General features: G+C 46.7%; 1 protein-coding gene across 6 annotated transcripts in view; it reads right to left on the reverse strand.

The window, feature by feature from the left end:
* The window catches only part of Dgkd (diacylglycerol kinase delta), a 90,378-nt gene that overhangs the window by 8,564 nt on the left and 67,332 nt on the right, over positions 1 to 14,482 (reverse strand). For all 6 annotated transcript variants that reach the window (XM_076914841.1, XM_076914842.1, XM_034521721.2 and 3 more), the window contains 13 exons: positions 13,353 to 13,461; positions 10,659 to 10,798; positions 10,305 to 10,389; positions 9,248 to 9,342; positions 9,064 to 9,163; positions 8,711 to 8,984; positions 7,977 to 8,135; positions 7,156 to 7,281; positions 5,273 to 5,369; positions 3,003 to 3,113; positions 2,025 to 2,121; positions 1,722 to 1,829; positions 775 to 888 (listed from right to left, as the gene is read on the reverse strand). In XM_076914841.1, coding sequence (XP_076770956.1) covers positions 775 to 888; positions 1,722 to 1,829; positions 2,025 to 2,121; positions 3,003 to 3,113; positions 5,273 to 5,369; positions 7,156 to 7,281; positions 7,977 to 8,135; positions 8,711 to 8,984; positions 9,064 to 9,163; positions 9,248 to 9,342; positions 10,305 to 10,389; positions 10,659 to 10,798; positions 13,353 to 13,461 — 1,615 coding nt within the window. The remainder of the gene's footprint in view (positions 1 to 774; positions 889 to 1,721; positions 1,830 to 2,024; positions 2,122 to 3,002; positions 3,114 to 5,272; positions 5,370 to 7,155; positions 7,282 to 7,976; positions 8,136 to 8,710; positions 8,985 to 9,063; positions 9,164 to 9,247; positions 9,343 to 10,304; positions 10,390 to 10,658; positions 10,799 to 13,352; positions 13,462 to 14,482) is intronic.

Here is a 14,482-nt window from a genome sequence, read left to right on the forward strand (position 1 = left end):
GCACTCCCACCCTTACCCACAGCCATTTACTTGGCCCTTCTTTTCTAGCCTCTGCTCTGTCGCCCCCTCTGGCTCCACTGTTTCCTCCCCAGACATCTGGGATAGGTAGATCCAGAAGATCTTGGGTGCAGACAGGGATATCAGGTTAAAGGAGTCAAAGAGTCATGGTCCTTGACAGATGTAAACATCCCAGGGCAGACCAAAGTCTAACAGCAGATGATGAGGCTTCTGCAACTCTTTTTACAAAAATGTGCCCCGAAACAAAAAGGTAAACTTTAAACAGCTGACTGTTTAGGATCAATAGAATGCAGGAAGACACCAGCAAATCTCACCCAACAGATTTTATCAGCACTGCATTGTATGTATAGTCACTCCTTCCCTGCAGCCCCATAGTGGGTGGACCTGTACCAGCTCTTCAATGCTGTCAGAATTAAAGCCAGGAGCCCTGATCTGACTGCCCTCTCTGGCTAGCCTCAGCTATCTGTCAAGTCCTGGTGGGCTTACTCACTGCCACAGACAGATCCATGTCCACACTGCACTGCTTCTTGCAGCAGACCAGGCTCAGCCAGGCCTTTTCTACCTCAGCAAGACTCAGAGCACTCAGTGGGAGAGAGAGGCAGAGTGGGGCTGCCTCTAGGTCCTAGTTAGGCATCTCTCATCCTTGGGTCTCTACTGTGAGCAAATCTAAGAATCCTAGGCTAGGCCCTGCCTCTCCAAACAGGGATGAGTCCCAGAAGGGGGTGGGCTAGACCTCTGGAAGAGCATGGCCAGTACCTGGGCAATCCGATGATGCTGTAGCTTAATTACACGAGACACAGCCATCTGCATGCTGCCGAACACAGCAACCACCTCCAGAATCTTATCATCGAATGATGGAGCTGCAAAAGTCTGAAAGGGCCAGCATGAAAGCTGTCTGCCTCACTTCCCCAAACGCGTCTCCCTCTTGCTCTGCTTCCTGTTCTGGGGATTCTGGTGAGACAGACAAGCCCACACCCACACATGGTACAGGAATGGTGGTAAATGTAGTGCAGGGTTGGGTATCTGTTACCCAGAAGCCCATTGCCTGAGACTAGCTCTCAAACGTGCTATTTATTAGATATTGGACCTCAGGCAAATTATTCATGTCCTCCTTCCTTCAGAGGGAGATAACACTGCTTGCTCCTTAGGAGAGGGAGGTATATAGAATGAAAGTGTGAACAGGTTCCAGGTACTCAGAACAGTAGCCTACACATAAGTCTGCAGTAAGTGCTAGCTGGTTGTTTTAATTACATGCAAACCCTGGTTAAAGCCTGTCAATATCTTCCTATGTTCTTGGCATAAATCCCAGACTCCTGCTTCTGGCTTCTATTGCCTCATGCAATGAGGCCCTGCAGGCATCTCCCTCCTCCATGCACATATCCACACTGCAGTTGGGAACTGTTCTCTGTGTACTCTGCCCCTTCTTGCTTCTGAGCTTCCACATCTTCTTTCCTCTGCCAAAATGAAATACTTGCCATCTAGTAGCTGCCAATTTGGCCAATTTAAGTTCCCCTTCAAGTCCCAGCTGCTTCTCACTTGATCTTGTGCTAGACCTGCCTTCTAGATACCAGGCCAATTGGTGAGGGAACCTGTCTATCTGGTCCTCCACCATGCCCACTGTCAGGACCAAGGAGATATCGCATCTAGTCATACCTCACTGACCTTGCTAAGCCCAGCCCAACCACCTCAAACCCCATACGTACATCATCTTCCTTGGTGCCCCCCCAGAAGTTTGTCCCTCCAGCATAGCTGGGAATGTTGAGGACAGCAATTCCTTGAAGACTCGGGAGGGGAATAGGGCGCCCATCACACTGTGCCACAGAAAGGCAGATGGAGAGAAAAAAAGCAACACTTAGCATGTGCCAGTTCTTCCTGGCACCAATTTGATATGCTGGTGGGCCTGGGGCAAGGCAAGGGCTCCTCAGGGAAGATCAGGCAAGGCTCAGTAGAAATGATCTATAACCAAGGTTGGGAGATCACCCACAGGCCAGGAGGCTGCCACTCACCTCCAGCAGGACCTTCTGTTCCAGGTTCCTGTAAGTTCTGTGCAGCAACTCTTTGGTGCCAAGGACACCGTACCACATCATGTTCTTAGTCCGACTCCTAGAAAAAGAAATGCCACCTTGGTCAGGGCTTCTCTTACAATAACCTGAATTACTGTTATGAAGCTTGGGGACTCAGCAACTGTGTATACAACAGGACACTGGAACAAAACAGTCCTGGCTTTTCAGACATGCAAGAAGAGTAAATTTAGCAACAATAAAGTATGCTACAAAGTGACACTCTATCAAGAAAGCAATCACATTCTGAAAAGGAAGTAAGTGACCCTCAAAAAAGAAATTATATATCATGACTTGTGGCTATAAAATTATGCTGGAGAGATGACTAGTGGATAAAGTGCTTTCTATGCAAGCATGAGGACCCGGGTTTGAATCTCCAGAACCCACATACAACTGGATGCAACGGAGCATATCTGAAATCCCAGGGCACCATGGCTTGATGGGAAGCAGAATAGGAAAATTCCCAGAACCCCATGGACCAGTCAGCCAGGAATGCAGCAGTGAAAAATAGAAGACTGTCTCAAAACAAACTATAAGCCAAGGACTACACGACGCCTAAGGTGGTCTTCTGACCTCTACACATGCACTGTGCCATCTGCTCATCCACACCCACTCATACACACAAGTAAATAAATAAAACAAAGAAAAGCACAAAGGAGAAAATAATCTCTGAATCCCCAAATCCCCATGAACAGTGTGGGATGGTGGCCTTGCAGCACAGCACACTCATGTCACCTCCCTCCAACACATCATCATAGGTTCCAACGCGGGGTAAGAGACAGCCCACTACAGTCATACACATCACTGGCTTCCTGATATCCAGTTTGCCCAAGATGGCCAATCCAGGGGTGGAGTCCCTCCCCTTCTGAGCTGGCTTCTTGGCTGCCTCTTTCCACACCTCTACTGACAATAAGGAGTACATACCTGCATTTCTCTGGGTGTTCATCACGCTTGTTGTTAAAGTCCAGAGATATCTTTGCATCCAAGCCAATGCCAAAATAGTTGTTCATGACACACTTCTCTGTGTAGTATTCTCTGCAAAGGCAAATTTAAAGTCTCTCAATGGCTCTGCCTGACAGGTTCCTCCATGACTGTCCTGCCATTCTCCCGCAGAACAAAACTCATGGCTTTTACCATGTTTTGTTGTTGTTTTCACTAAGGTTTGCTTTGTTTCCTTTTCCTGTGTTTAGAGTCTGAATCCAGGGCCATGATTCAGGGTTTGTGTGGGGTATTTGTTTGTTGTGGTAAGAGCTCTACCAAGATGATATTCACATATCCTGTCACTACCACGTCAAAGTACACGACTCAACAGTTTCTAGTACATTTAGAGTCCTTTCATCAGTTTCAGAACCATCATCACTTGCATTGGCTCCTACTTCCTCACAGGCCCTAGAAATTACTGATCCTCTGGGTATGCCTATGCAGAACGTGTCAGATAAATGGGATGAGACACTGTGCGCTGGCTCCTTCCCTTTATCCACAGTTTGTCTTTATGCAAAGCAATCTTCTATTATGTGGCTTTACTACATTTTGTCTATCATTAACTGATAAACATTCAAATTGATTTGTGTTCTAGTGATGACTTGTACACACTAGTGCCCATGTTGCTGTAGACATATGTTTTAGACTCAATAAGAGTTTGTACCATGGGCAGAACCACTGGGACACATGGCCTCTGGTTTGCCCTTGAAGCACTGACAGACTGTTTCCCAGAGGTCTTCACAGCATGCTTCTCTAACACTGCTCAACTGTCCAACCAGTCTCTGAGGTGAAAGGGCAGTGACTGAAAACCCCTGTACCAAGGCCAAAAGCCTCCCTTCCCCAGAACACTTCTGGTGACACCTCTGTAGCACTGTCCACGCACTCACCTATTCTTCTAGAGCCACGGGTGTGTCCTACCCCATGTCCTCCCCCAAGCCCATGTGACAGACACTATGAGGAAGATAAGTTCTGAAAATGCTCATAGACACTGGACAAAAAGAGGAGCTCCACCAAGTTTGTGCTAGAATTCTAATACATTTTAGGTTATGTTTCTTGCAACCTGATGAGAACCAATCTGTAGAGCAAGAGTCCTTCCTGATCATACATCTACTTCAAGTGCCTTGTGACTGCTCAGAAGAGCTCTGGGGCCAAGCTATTTTCTAAACTAAAGAGCATGTGATGAGCAGTATTTATAGGTCCTATGAAGAAAAAAAAAAAAGAAGTAATACAGAAAATAGGGTGCAAGAACAAGAGCAGGAAAGGCTGGGTGCAGGGATCCAAGGAGGAAGCAGTTGCCCATGACAGAGAGGGGAAACCAGGCTTAGCCACAGAGGGGCCGTCTATGACATCAAAGGAGGTAAACAAAGGAGGTCTCCTGGTTCAAGGCCCCAAGAGTGTTGATCCCAGAGAAACTGGAGCTCTGCCTCTGCTAAGGAAATACATCAGGGTCTGAGCACAAGACTAGATCAGGAGCAGAGACCCATGCACCACTAGGCTGGAGACTTAAGAGCCACCTTCCCAAAACAGGGCATCTGTGAACCACACAAGTACTCCATCATCACACCGGACAGTAAGAGCAGGCAACTTATAGCCAGCTGCCACCAGCCTCTAGCTGCCCACAAAGCTGCAATCAGTAGCAGGAAAAAAAGATGACTGAAATAGTGTCTTCTGTGGTGTGAGAAACACCGTCTACAGTGAGCTCTAATATGCACAGAGATCCATTAAACCACTATGCAAATGTCTTTACAGCCTCACAACATGGTAGAAGAGGCCACACCACCTCTGGAACACAGCACAGAGGAGCCACCAGACGTTCTCTCTAAAATCCTCAAAGTAAGACACTGTCTCCAGGAACTCTAACCCAGGGAACAACCACCTGGAGGATTTCAGTCCAGGAATGCTAGAAGCTACATCACTGGAGAGAGGGCCAACACCACGAGACAACAAGCGACAAGGACAAAATGTAGTGAGTAAAGAAGTGTCAACACAGTCAATACTGATCTGGCCTTGGCCTATTTCAGGGCCTGGGACAGGACAATAATAGGTCCGTCCTCTGCTGTCCTACATTAACCTACAGGGAAGGCTCTCAGGTACACATCCAAGAACAGCTGAAAAAGAGCCTGGTGTCCACTGATGGCTCTGACCAATTGTGAATCAGACCTCTGTACTCTGCATCCTAACAAAATGCCCCATTGGTATTGCCTCATACTTACAGGTTTTCAGGTTCAGCATTAAAGGGATCAGCGTTAATTAACAAGCGACTGATGACTGAGCCCCCTGGCAAGGAGCCAGACATCCCTGCCCGAACACCTGCAAGGGAAGATGAAGAGGTACTTGGCCGGGAGCTCTAGATGGAGCAAGACAGATCTCTAAGGTTGGTGCCACATATCCTACAGGTCAACATTATGAACAAGTGCTCCAATTTGACTAACAATTCAAAATCACCACTACCATCCCATATTAAAGTAAATTATATCGGACAGTAGAATTTAATACCCAGAACACACATTAAAAACTGTCTCCTTCATTTACCTGGCATTATTTGTACATTACATGTCTTTTATTTAAACAAGTACCTTTCTAGGCTCGGGATACTATACTGTAAGTTATTATTGGTCAAGAGTCCAAGAGCTCCCAAAACAACATGGGCTATTGACATTGCTTTTGGTTGTCCATCAAAACTACATGGTAAAACTCTCTTGCTCAGGAGCTAGAGAGATAGATGGCTCAGCAGTTAAGAGCACTGACTGTTTGTTCTTCCAGAGGTCCTAAGTTCAATTCCCAGCAACTACATGGTGGCTCACAATAATCTGTAACGGGATCTAATACCTTCTTCTGATGTGTCTAAAGACAGTGACAATATATATATATATATATATATATTAAAGACACAGTAAGTACACTTGGGCTTCAGGACACAGAGAAATTAATCTGGAAATAACTAGGAAGCACTCTCCCTCCTGGCTAGTTTTCTTGGAGCTGAAATGTGTTATGTGGTCTGTTGGGGTTGGAGACTGGGGGGGAGGGAGGGATAGCAATGGTCTTACCCAGCACTAGACTTTGTTTGCATGCTGCAATACCAACCTGCCAGGAAGATGTGCCCACTAGTGCAACAGTGATATAACGACTGTGGGGTAGATCACTTTCTACCTACATTTGTGGCCTACACCACCAGACAGAGGATTCATGTCTAGTACTATACACCTGGCCAACAGTCCATGGCTGGAAAGAGGATAGGTCCTAAGAGAAAACTTGCTGCTGCTGGGTTTTTGTTTTTGTTTTTGTTCTTGCTAAACAATCATGATGTCATACCGTATTCTAAATTTTGTTTCTACCAGTGAGCAGTGGTTAATGTATAGACCCCTAATTGGTCAAAGTGCTGAGAATAAATAAGTGTTGAGTGCTCACCCTAAAAGAAACAACTGTATCAATCCCTCCCAAAGATTCAGAAATGCTGGGGCAAACAGGACAGAAAAAAATGGAAGAGCCTAAAGATGGGGAAAGAGAGCTTGAAATGATGGGCTGGTGGACATAACAGCCACAGCAGCACTGATCAGCTACACATCAAGCCAGTCGAAATCCAAGCAGGGGATAAAGGGTTCCTAAGGCCTTGGGCCTAGTTGAGGAGCTACTGGCAGTTGATAGCTTTGGGGGGAGAAAGGCGGCTACTACTAGGTTGCCCATGCTGCAATGGGTGGCCCAAACCTATGTGCACTAATTAGACTCAGTGGATTATAAAAACTCTAAAAAGAGAAGGACATAAAGTATGGAGAGTACACTGGAGGGCCACTGTGGTGGCCTGGCAGGAGGTGTTGGAGGTAGGTATGTCAAATACACTGCATACATGTATGAAATTGCTAAGGAGTAAAAGATACTACACAGCCAAAAAGGCATTTTTCACACAGTCACATAAGTCCAGCTACAGAGTTCTGTGTATATTTCCATGGACCTGCAAGATCTCCAAGGACAGCAACAGTCTTATTCTTTCCAAGACCACAGGGTGCCACAAGCCCAGCCAAGGCCAGCAAGCACCTCTAGCCTCCTTTGCACCCCATCCCCAGACTAAGACTCCTCCAGGGGGGACCGGTTCACTCACTTGGATATAGGATCTTGGTGTTCAGAGCAGGCAGGCTGTCCCGGCTTCCTGTATTGGGAGGGAGCGAGGCAGAGCTGCCAAGTGACAGACCTTTGCTCATCAGCTTTTCACAAGGGGCCCTGGATGCTGTAAAACAGGATAACACACTTGAACTGTCCAAAGCAGAACACAGCTAAATGGAGTCATAACAAAATGAACAGACAGGAGGGCTGTGGGAAAGAAGGAGTGTTCCAAGCCACTCATTAGCCAGTAGTATGTGCGATGAAGAGTCCCCGTGAAAAGGTGAAGGAAGAATATTCACACGTCCACTGTGGGCCTGGCTCATCTTAAAAGGACACAAACTTGGACAGCAGTATGAGGACAGAGAGGGGCTGACCCCTAATTATAGTTTGGGTACAGAAGGCACAGGAGTTCTGATGCTAACTAACAGTATGTCTACTCTAGAAAAACCCCCTTCCCTAGCCCACAGCGCCATGACAGCTGATGGGAAGAACCCCTTCCTTTTGAAGACCTCTGCTAGGGTCTATTCTGAGAGGGATGAAGGTCTCAGTTTTGCCAGACACTTCTGAGCAGCCATAAGAAGGCTCTAAGAACACCTAGGGAGGACAGGGACGCTCCTCAGCAGGGAAGGCCCTGTTTCCTGCAGGTGATACAGTGCACTTGCCTCTACTAATCATACACTGGTGACATGAAGATGGCACAGATGTAGGCTACAGGTGAGAATGTTGGTTTAATCCAATGGCCAGAGCAAAGAGAAAAAGCACCCTAAAGTGACCATGACAAGCTCACCACGTATCGTCCAAACCAAAGCCCAGCCATACCTTTGCGTTGACTCCTCCCCTTGGTAACCACACAGCTCTCACTATGGGCAGATGATGTACACACTCTATTGTCAGTTTTCAGGTCCTTCTTCTCAGATTCAGAAAGGCCTAGGACAAAACCCTGCTGCTCCTGGGTCTGGGCATTCTGTTCATCCACCGCTGGTAAAGAAAGAACATTCTTGCTAAGACTGTGCCCATAGGGCTAAGGATACTACTACAGGTTCTCTCTTTTCAATGGTAGACTGGCTCAGGGCTCTGACCCAAAATCCTCACCACAACAAACTTAGTTCAATGCCCTAGCTCAGTTAATGTGCTAATTAACTCAGTTAATGCTAGGACTTGGGCACTCCAGCTAACAGGCTGGTGAGGACTCTGAGACAGGATGATATGGAGGTGAAGAGAGTAACTAAAGGTCCTAGACAGAAAGCGAGTAATATGGCCACACCAGTGACCAGGTGTGGTGTGACCACAGGGTCAGAAGTGAGAAGAGGTGGAGCTGCTCAGAGTGACAGGAGGAGAGTTGATAAAGTGAGAGGGAGAGCCTGGTATCAAGTGTTGTCCCAGGCAATGAGAGAAGGTAGGAGACAGTGAGGTAGGATTGGGAAATGTTATATGACCATGGAGGTGAGGAAGTCCTTGGGCCAAAATGACTTTCACGTACCACTCTTGGTCTAGAACTACATTGAGGAAATTTGGGAACTCTAGTACCACCTAGGGACTAAGAGACCCATTACCTTTTTCTGTGTGCTCTATAATCTGGCGAATTGCTTTCTTCAGGCTGTTGGCTCTCAGCATTAGCTGCTCCCGGGGCCGGAAGATCTGTGGCCGGGAGGGGCATGCCGAGCCCACCAGATGGTCCCCAGTAGAGCTACAGATGTTGCCTGATCCGTCCCCATCCTCAGCCTCCTCAGCAATGGTAGGAGGTGGGTTGGACAGAGAGGATGAAGCCTGGGACTCGTCATCCAAGGTCTTGAGGAGAGAGTCCAGTTTCTCTTTCAAGACAGAGCACTAGATTCAAGAAAAAGTGGCATGGAGAGCAAGCTCTTGTGCACCTGCTGCTCCACCTACCCTGTGCCCAGAAACCTACCTTCTTGGCCATGACTTCTGACTCCTGCGAGCTCTCTGTCGTCTTCTCATAGGCCTTGCCCACTCGAGCCACAAAGTCCTTCACTGTCTCACAGAGCACTCTGTAGGAAACAACGGGCAGCTTGGCTGGGACCCTGTATAGGTCATTTGCTGCCTCTCTAAATCCCCAAAGCCCCATTACTCACTTGGCTGATGAGATTACCACAGAATGTTGGTCTGAAGTTAAGATTTTTGAAAGATGGGCTGCAACTGAGTCTTCATAGAAGAGAATTTGCTGCACCTGTAATCATACCAAAACAGTCTCACAATTAATGGATAAGGTCCATTAGTGTCTGACTGGGGAGTTTTCTTAGGCCCTTCTGGTCCATCCTCTCACAGAACAGACCATCTCCAAACACTATCAGAGCTGTCCACTGATACCTCACTCAGCTCTACCCACAGACAGGAGAGCGCCACTGTTCTCTGCCCTCCCCATGGCCAGCAAGCTTTCTCACAGGTCAAAGAGAAACCATTTGTGCCAGAGTCTCAGACATTTTCCTGGGTATTTCTCAGGCTCTACACAAATATTCTCAAAACGAAAGCACAGACCGTGCTCCACCTGTGAAGCCATAAAAAGCAGGCTTGGCTTGGCTTGCTGATTGCTACTGTTCTTGACCCCTTGGGCTTGTCAGACCAGTCACCTAGCAGGACATAAAGACAAAACCCCACCCCTCAGGATCCCAGAACTGAATCCCTAGAGTGGCCACTGCTCAGCACAAAGGACTGAGACTGATGCTGAAACTGTGTATGCTAACTGCAAGGGCAGCACAGACATCAGAGAGAGACAGGCAGGCAGAAAGAGACAGGCGAGCATGGAGACTTCCGGAAGCAGACAGGAGGAGGCTGTGTAGGAAGGAACAGCAGACTGCAATAGGCGTGAGCTTCAGTAAGGAGCATAAGACATAACAAGGGAGTAGGCACTTGGAAGCACCTCAAATCCTGGTGAGAACTTAAGAAATCTCCCAATAGTCATGAAGCCCTAAAGTTGAGCCTGCTCAGCCTGAAGCCCAGCCCAAGGTTCTTCCTGCACTCTCTCTCAGAAGCACACAAGTGGCAGAGATACAGTAAAAAAAAGCTAAGAGCATGAAATTACATGTAGGGCTTAAATAGCAGGTGGTGGGCTGGGGGACAGCTCAGTGCTGAGTGTGAAGTGCCATGCCCAGCATTACAAGAGGAAGAGCAAGAGCAAGCAGGTAGTGGTACCTCTGAGTCCTCGCTGAAGTCCTCAGTGACAGTAGAGGAGGAGGCCTGCCGAGGGAGCTTGGTCTCATATGCCATGACACTCCACCTGCACAGGTTCAAAGTCAGCTCAGCTGCAGCCTGCCCACTGACACCCAGGGATCTGCAGGGCCCTGTCCCCCCATCCAACTCCTCATCACTCCAATGTTGTGGTCTGGTGCCTTGACCTTAGTTCTATTCTGACTTTTTGAGGTTTTCTGGTTTTCTGAGACTGAGGCTAGTCTTAGTGCTCATTGGTCTTAGAGTAAGAAGCTTGGCCACAGCGACCAATGCTTCTTGGTCCAACTTCCATTCACACATCCTGGCTGCCCCACTCACCTGTCCAGCATCTTAGTGCTGGCCCTCTCCAGCTTTGCCAAGATCTGAGGGAGCTGAGTATCATCATCACAGGCAGAGCCCCAGCCGAGAACACGGGCCAGGTCATTCCCTGTCCCCAGGGGCAGCACACCTAGCTGACACTGGTGGAAAACAGTGAGGAAAACATTCCCTTAGACACCAAGTCTAAGACCCATTCCCATGTGGTACCCACCCTGTTGACACCATCAGTAGCCACAAGAAGTGCAGAAGTCTGGTCTTAAGTGTGTGGCCTGTACCTTCTCAGCAGAGCCCACCAGAGGGGACAGATCAGCTCTGAGACCAACAGCAGATCCCAGGATCCCCAGCCCTTCCTCACTTATTTACATGTCTTGGCAATCAACCCTTGAAACCCCCTGGTTTCTACAACCTCTCCCTTCCCAAAGACACTGAATTACTCAGACCTGAGGAATCATTCTGTAACTCCTCAAACATCTCTCACCCTACTATGTATCTCATTCATTGATGCCAAATTCACTTCCAAAAGCTGTCACTAGTGTCATTCCACACCCTAAAAGTCCCCCCACTGACTTCTAGGTCCTATCAAAAGCCATGCTAAGACTGTCAGAACATAAAGACCTAGTCTGTACACATGTACCTATGAGGTGGTGGCTCTCCAAATTGGCCCTAGCCCCACTATCTCCTAGACTTAACAGAGGGCAAAAGTAAGGGAAGAAGGCAGAACAGAAAAGAAGGAAGGGGCAGACATGGGCTCTAGTAAAGTCCGCTGTCAGCAGGGAGGGACCAAGGGTTGTAACTGTCCTAGGGACGGTCACTCTCAGCAGCCTATAGATGGTCCAGACTAGGGAAGATACAACAGGGCTGGGGTCATTTGGGTAAGCCAGAAACTTGCTTGAAGTAGGGAAAGAGGAAGACCAACATATTAGAAATAGTTATAGGGCTTCTCCTTAGGCCCTGGATGCATGAAGACATTCAGGCAATGTAGGAAACTTGCAACCTTACAATACCCAAAAAACCCAGAGTGTCCCCCAAATCGACATGGCATCAAACTCCAGTGAGTCACAAAACTTTCCCCATAGGAAAAGTGTGAAGGATGAGGATGGGACCCTTGAGGTTTAACCATATAGCATGTACTAGGAGCTAGAAGAAACACTACCACATACAGGGCTCGGGAAGCTTGGGGTTCAGGGGAGAGTGGACAGAACTCCAAAGAGCACAAAGAAGCCATAGGAGACAAGTGTTCACAGAACTTGACTGAGTACAAGAACCATATTCATAGCCTTCCTAGCAGGCCAAACATTAAGCTCAAAAGCCAGTCAGCAAGGCTGTATACTGTAATCCCACCACTGGGGGGTGCTGCTTCTTTTCCTAAAGTTATGGTGTGCCTATCAGTAAATCCTGGACCATCTCTTCTCCAGACAATACACAAAATACGATTGGTGAGTAAAACTAGACAAAGAACACAAAATAACTGAAAACTAAAGAACAAAAAAAAAATTATAAAGAAGAGAAAAATGACAAGCCAGAAAACTAGAGAAATCTGTCTGTCTTGTTTTGTTTTGTCTTGTTTTGTTGTTGTTGTTGTTGTCATTTCAAGACAGTATTCCTTTGTGTATCCCTGGCTATTCTGGAACTCTGCAAACCAGGCTGGCTTCGAATTCACAGAGATTCATCTGCCTCTCTGTCTCCCAAGTGCTGGGCCAGGATTAAAAGCATGTGCCATCACTGCCTGGCAGGAAAAAAACTGATCTTTACTGACAGACAGGTGAGGTGCTGGCCGAACAATGATGGTGAGACAGCCATTTTTATTTTGTACATATTATTACCTCAATAGAAAACAAGGCAAAAACCATGAACAGGGGATAAGTTTAAAACAGCTTTCCAATAAAGCTGTGCCTGACATTATTATTACTATTATTGTTGTTATTATTATTTTATTTTTATTATTATTATTATTATTATTATTATTATTATTATTATTATTTAAAATTAACACTTTCTGCTTACATACTTGGGCAAAACAAAAATGAGCCTCAAGGCAAAGGAGGGTTCCATGACACCTGGAATGTGAACTGGAGCATCCCTGACAAGTCCAATTTGGCACTAAAAATTTAAATAAGGGGGTCCTCAAAAGAGAAGATTCTAGAACATAAACAAGATTTCGGCAAGGTTGTCTCAGCCTTCCACCTCCTGGCACTAGAAGTGCTAACTCAGTTCCTCCCAATACATCCCATGGGGAACTGCCACTCTGAGCTGTTCATGGAGCAGAGTATAGAAATCCACACATACCACTATTTCAACAGTTCAGGAACCAACTAGCAGGTATCAGATGAACAGTGTACATTTTGACACAATCTGAGCAATGGTTATAACAGTATGCACAATGGCTAATTACCAAAAAGGGAGACTGGGGGTAAAAATTCAATGAACACAGTAAGAAATCAGGATAATGTATTTTTATTTTAGTGTTAAAACTAGGCAATTAGGTTCGATGAACCATAACTCAAACTTTAGAGGTTGAAAATTCTTCCTTTCCTCTCAAGACAGAGGCATCCAGCAATTAGGTACATTACCTCCAGGACTACAGCCCCATACTCATTCCATACACATACAGGTGTTTTTACAGCTCCCTTGACCTACATGATTTTCCCATTCATTTATCACAGTGGGGTGTTCCTCAACACCTATTTGTAGTACCTGTTTGTGAAGGTTGAGGCTGTCAATTTCAGAGAGGACCCAGCCAACACTGCCATCCCCGCCACAAACCAGAATCCGGAAGGTGTCAAACTTCTGAAATAACCGTAAGCTGTAGAAGAATGGGAAGCCAGGGAAATGAGTATACTCTAGAAAACAAATGATGGGCTTTTTCTGTCCTGTTCCATGTGGCGGAACCTGGACCCAGGCTATGCCCAGGTATGTATGCACAGGGTCTACAAGGTTACCTGGATGTCTGTCTGCTAAGCCCCTCTGCTCAGGGCCCATTTTTGTCTACATGAATAACAGGTGGTGTCAGATCCCAGCAGCTCCTCCAACCAGAAACAGGAAGAAGACAATATACACATTTCAGACTACCATGACAGTCTCACTTGATACCAGCTCCTAGGAGGACTTGTGGGCAGTCTTCCATATCCCAGCCAAATAACAGGCCCAAGAACCCCCACTCTTGCTTTTCCTCATTCACGTGCTAGCCCAGTCTTCCCTTCCCCCAAGTAAGGGCAGCAGACTCAACCTCTATTGCTGCTCTGAGTCTTTAAGGAGCATCAAAAAAAAAAAAAAAAAAAAAAAAAAAAAACCTTCTCAAACATTCAAACAAGAGTTCTAACATGTTATGTCTAATGGCTTGCTAATTAAGAGGAAAAGAGTCAAATATCTCAGCAAATAATTGGAACCCTCTCTGATAAGTACCTGATGTCCTCTGCTCCCCCAAGGTCTGACCCAATCCCTACCATGCATATAGGCAAGAGTATGGAGTGGGCACACTGGACCTCCTCAGAGGCTAGGACACTGGAGACACTAAAACACTACCTTAACATAGTCTCCCTCACTGCAGATCCCAAAGAAACCAGTGCCTCCTTCCATTCAAGTAACTATTCACATATGCTGTCTTCTCACCAGGGACCTTGCAGACTCTCTCTCTAATGGAGCTGGCTGCAGAGGAAATTCTCAGAATACAAGCTAGGATGGGCAATAAGACATTGCCTCAGATTTGAACCTAAGTTCTGAGCATCAAGGCTGCATTTGACTTCCAAGGGTGAGAAAAATATTTACATGTATCCCTTAAATGTTCACCAATGAGGACCCCTGCTCTCAGGAGAAGTAGAGATCAA

This window comes from Arvicanthis niloticus, chromosome 17 (genome assembly GCF_011762505.2).
Source record: "Arvicanthis niloticus isolate mArvNil1 chromosome 17, mArvNil1.pat.X, whole genome shotgun sequence".
Classification (NCBI taxonomy): Eukaryota; Metazoa; Chordata; class Mammalia; order Rodentia; family Muridae; genus Arvicanthis; species Arvicanthis niloticus.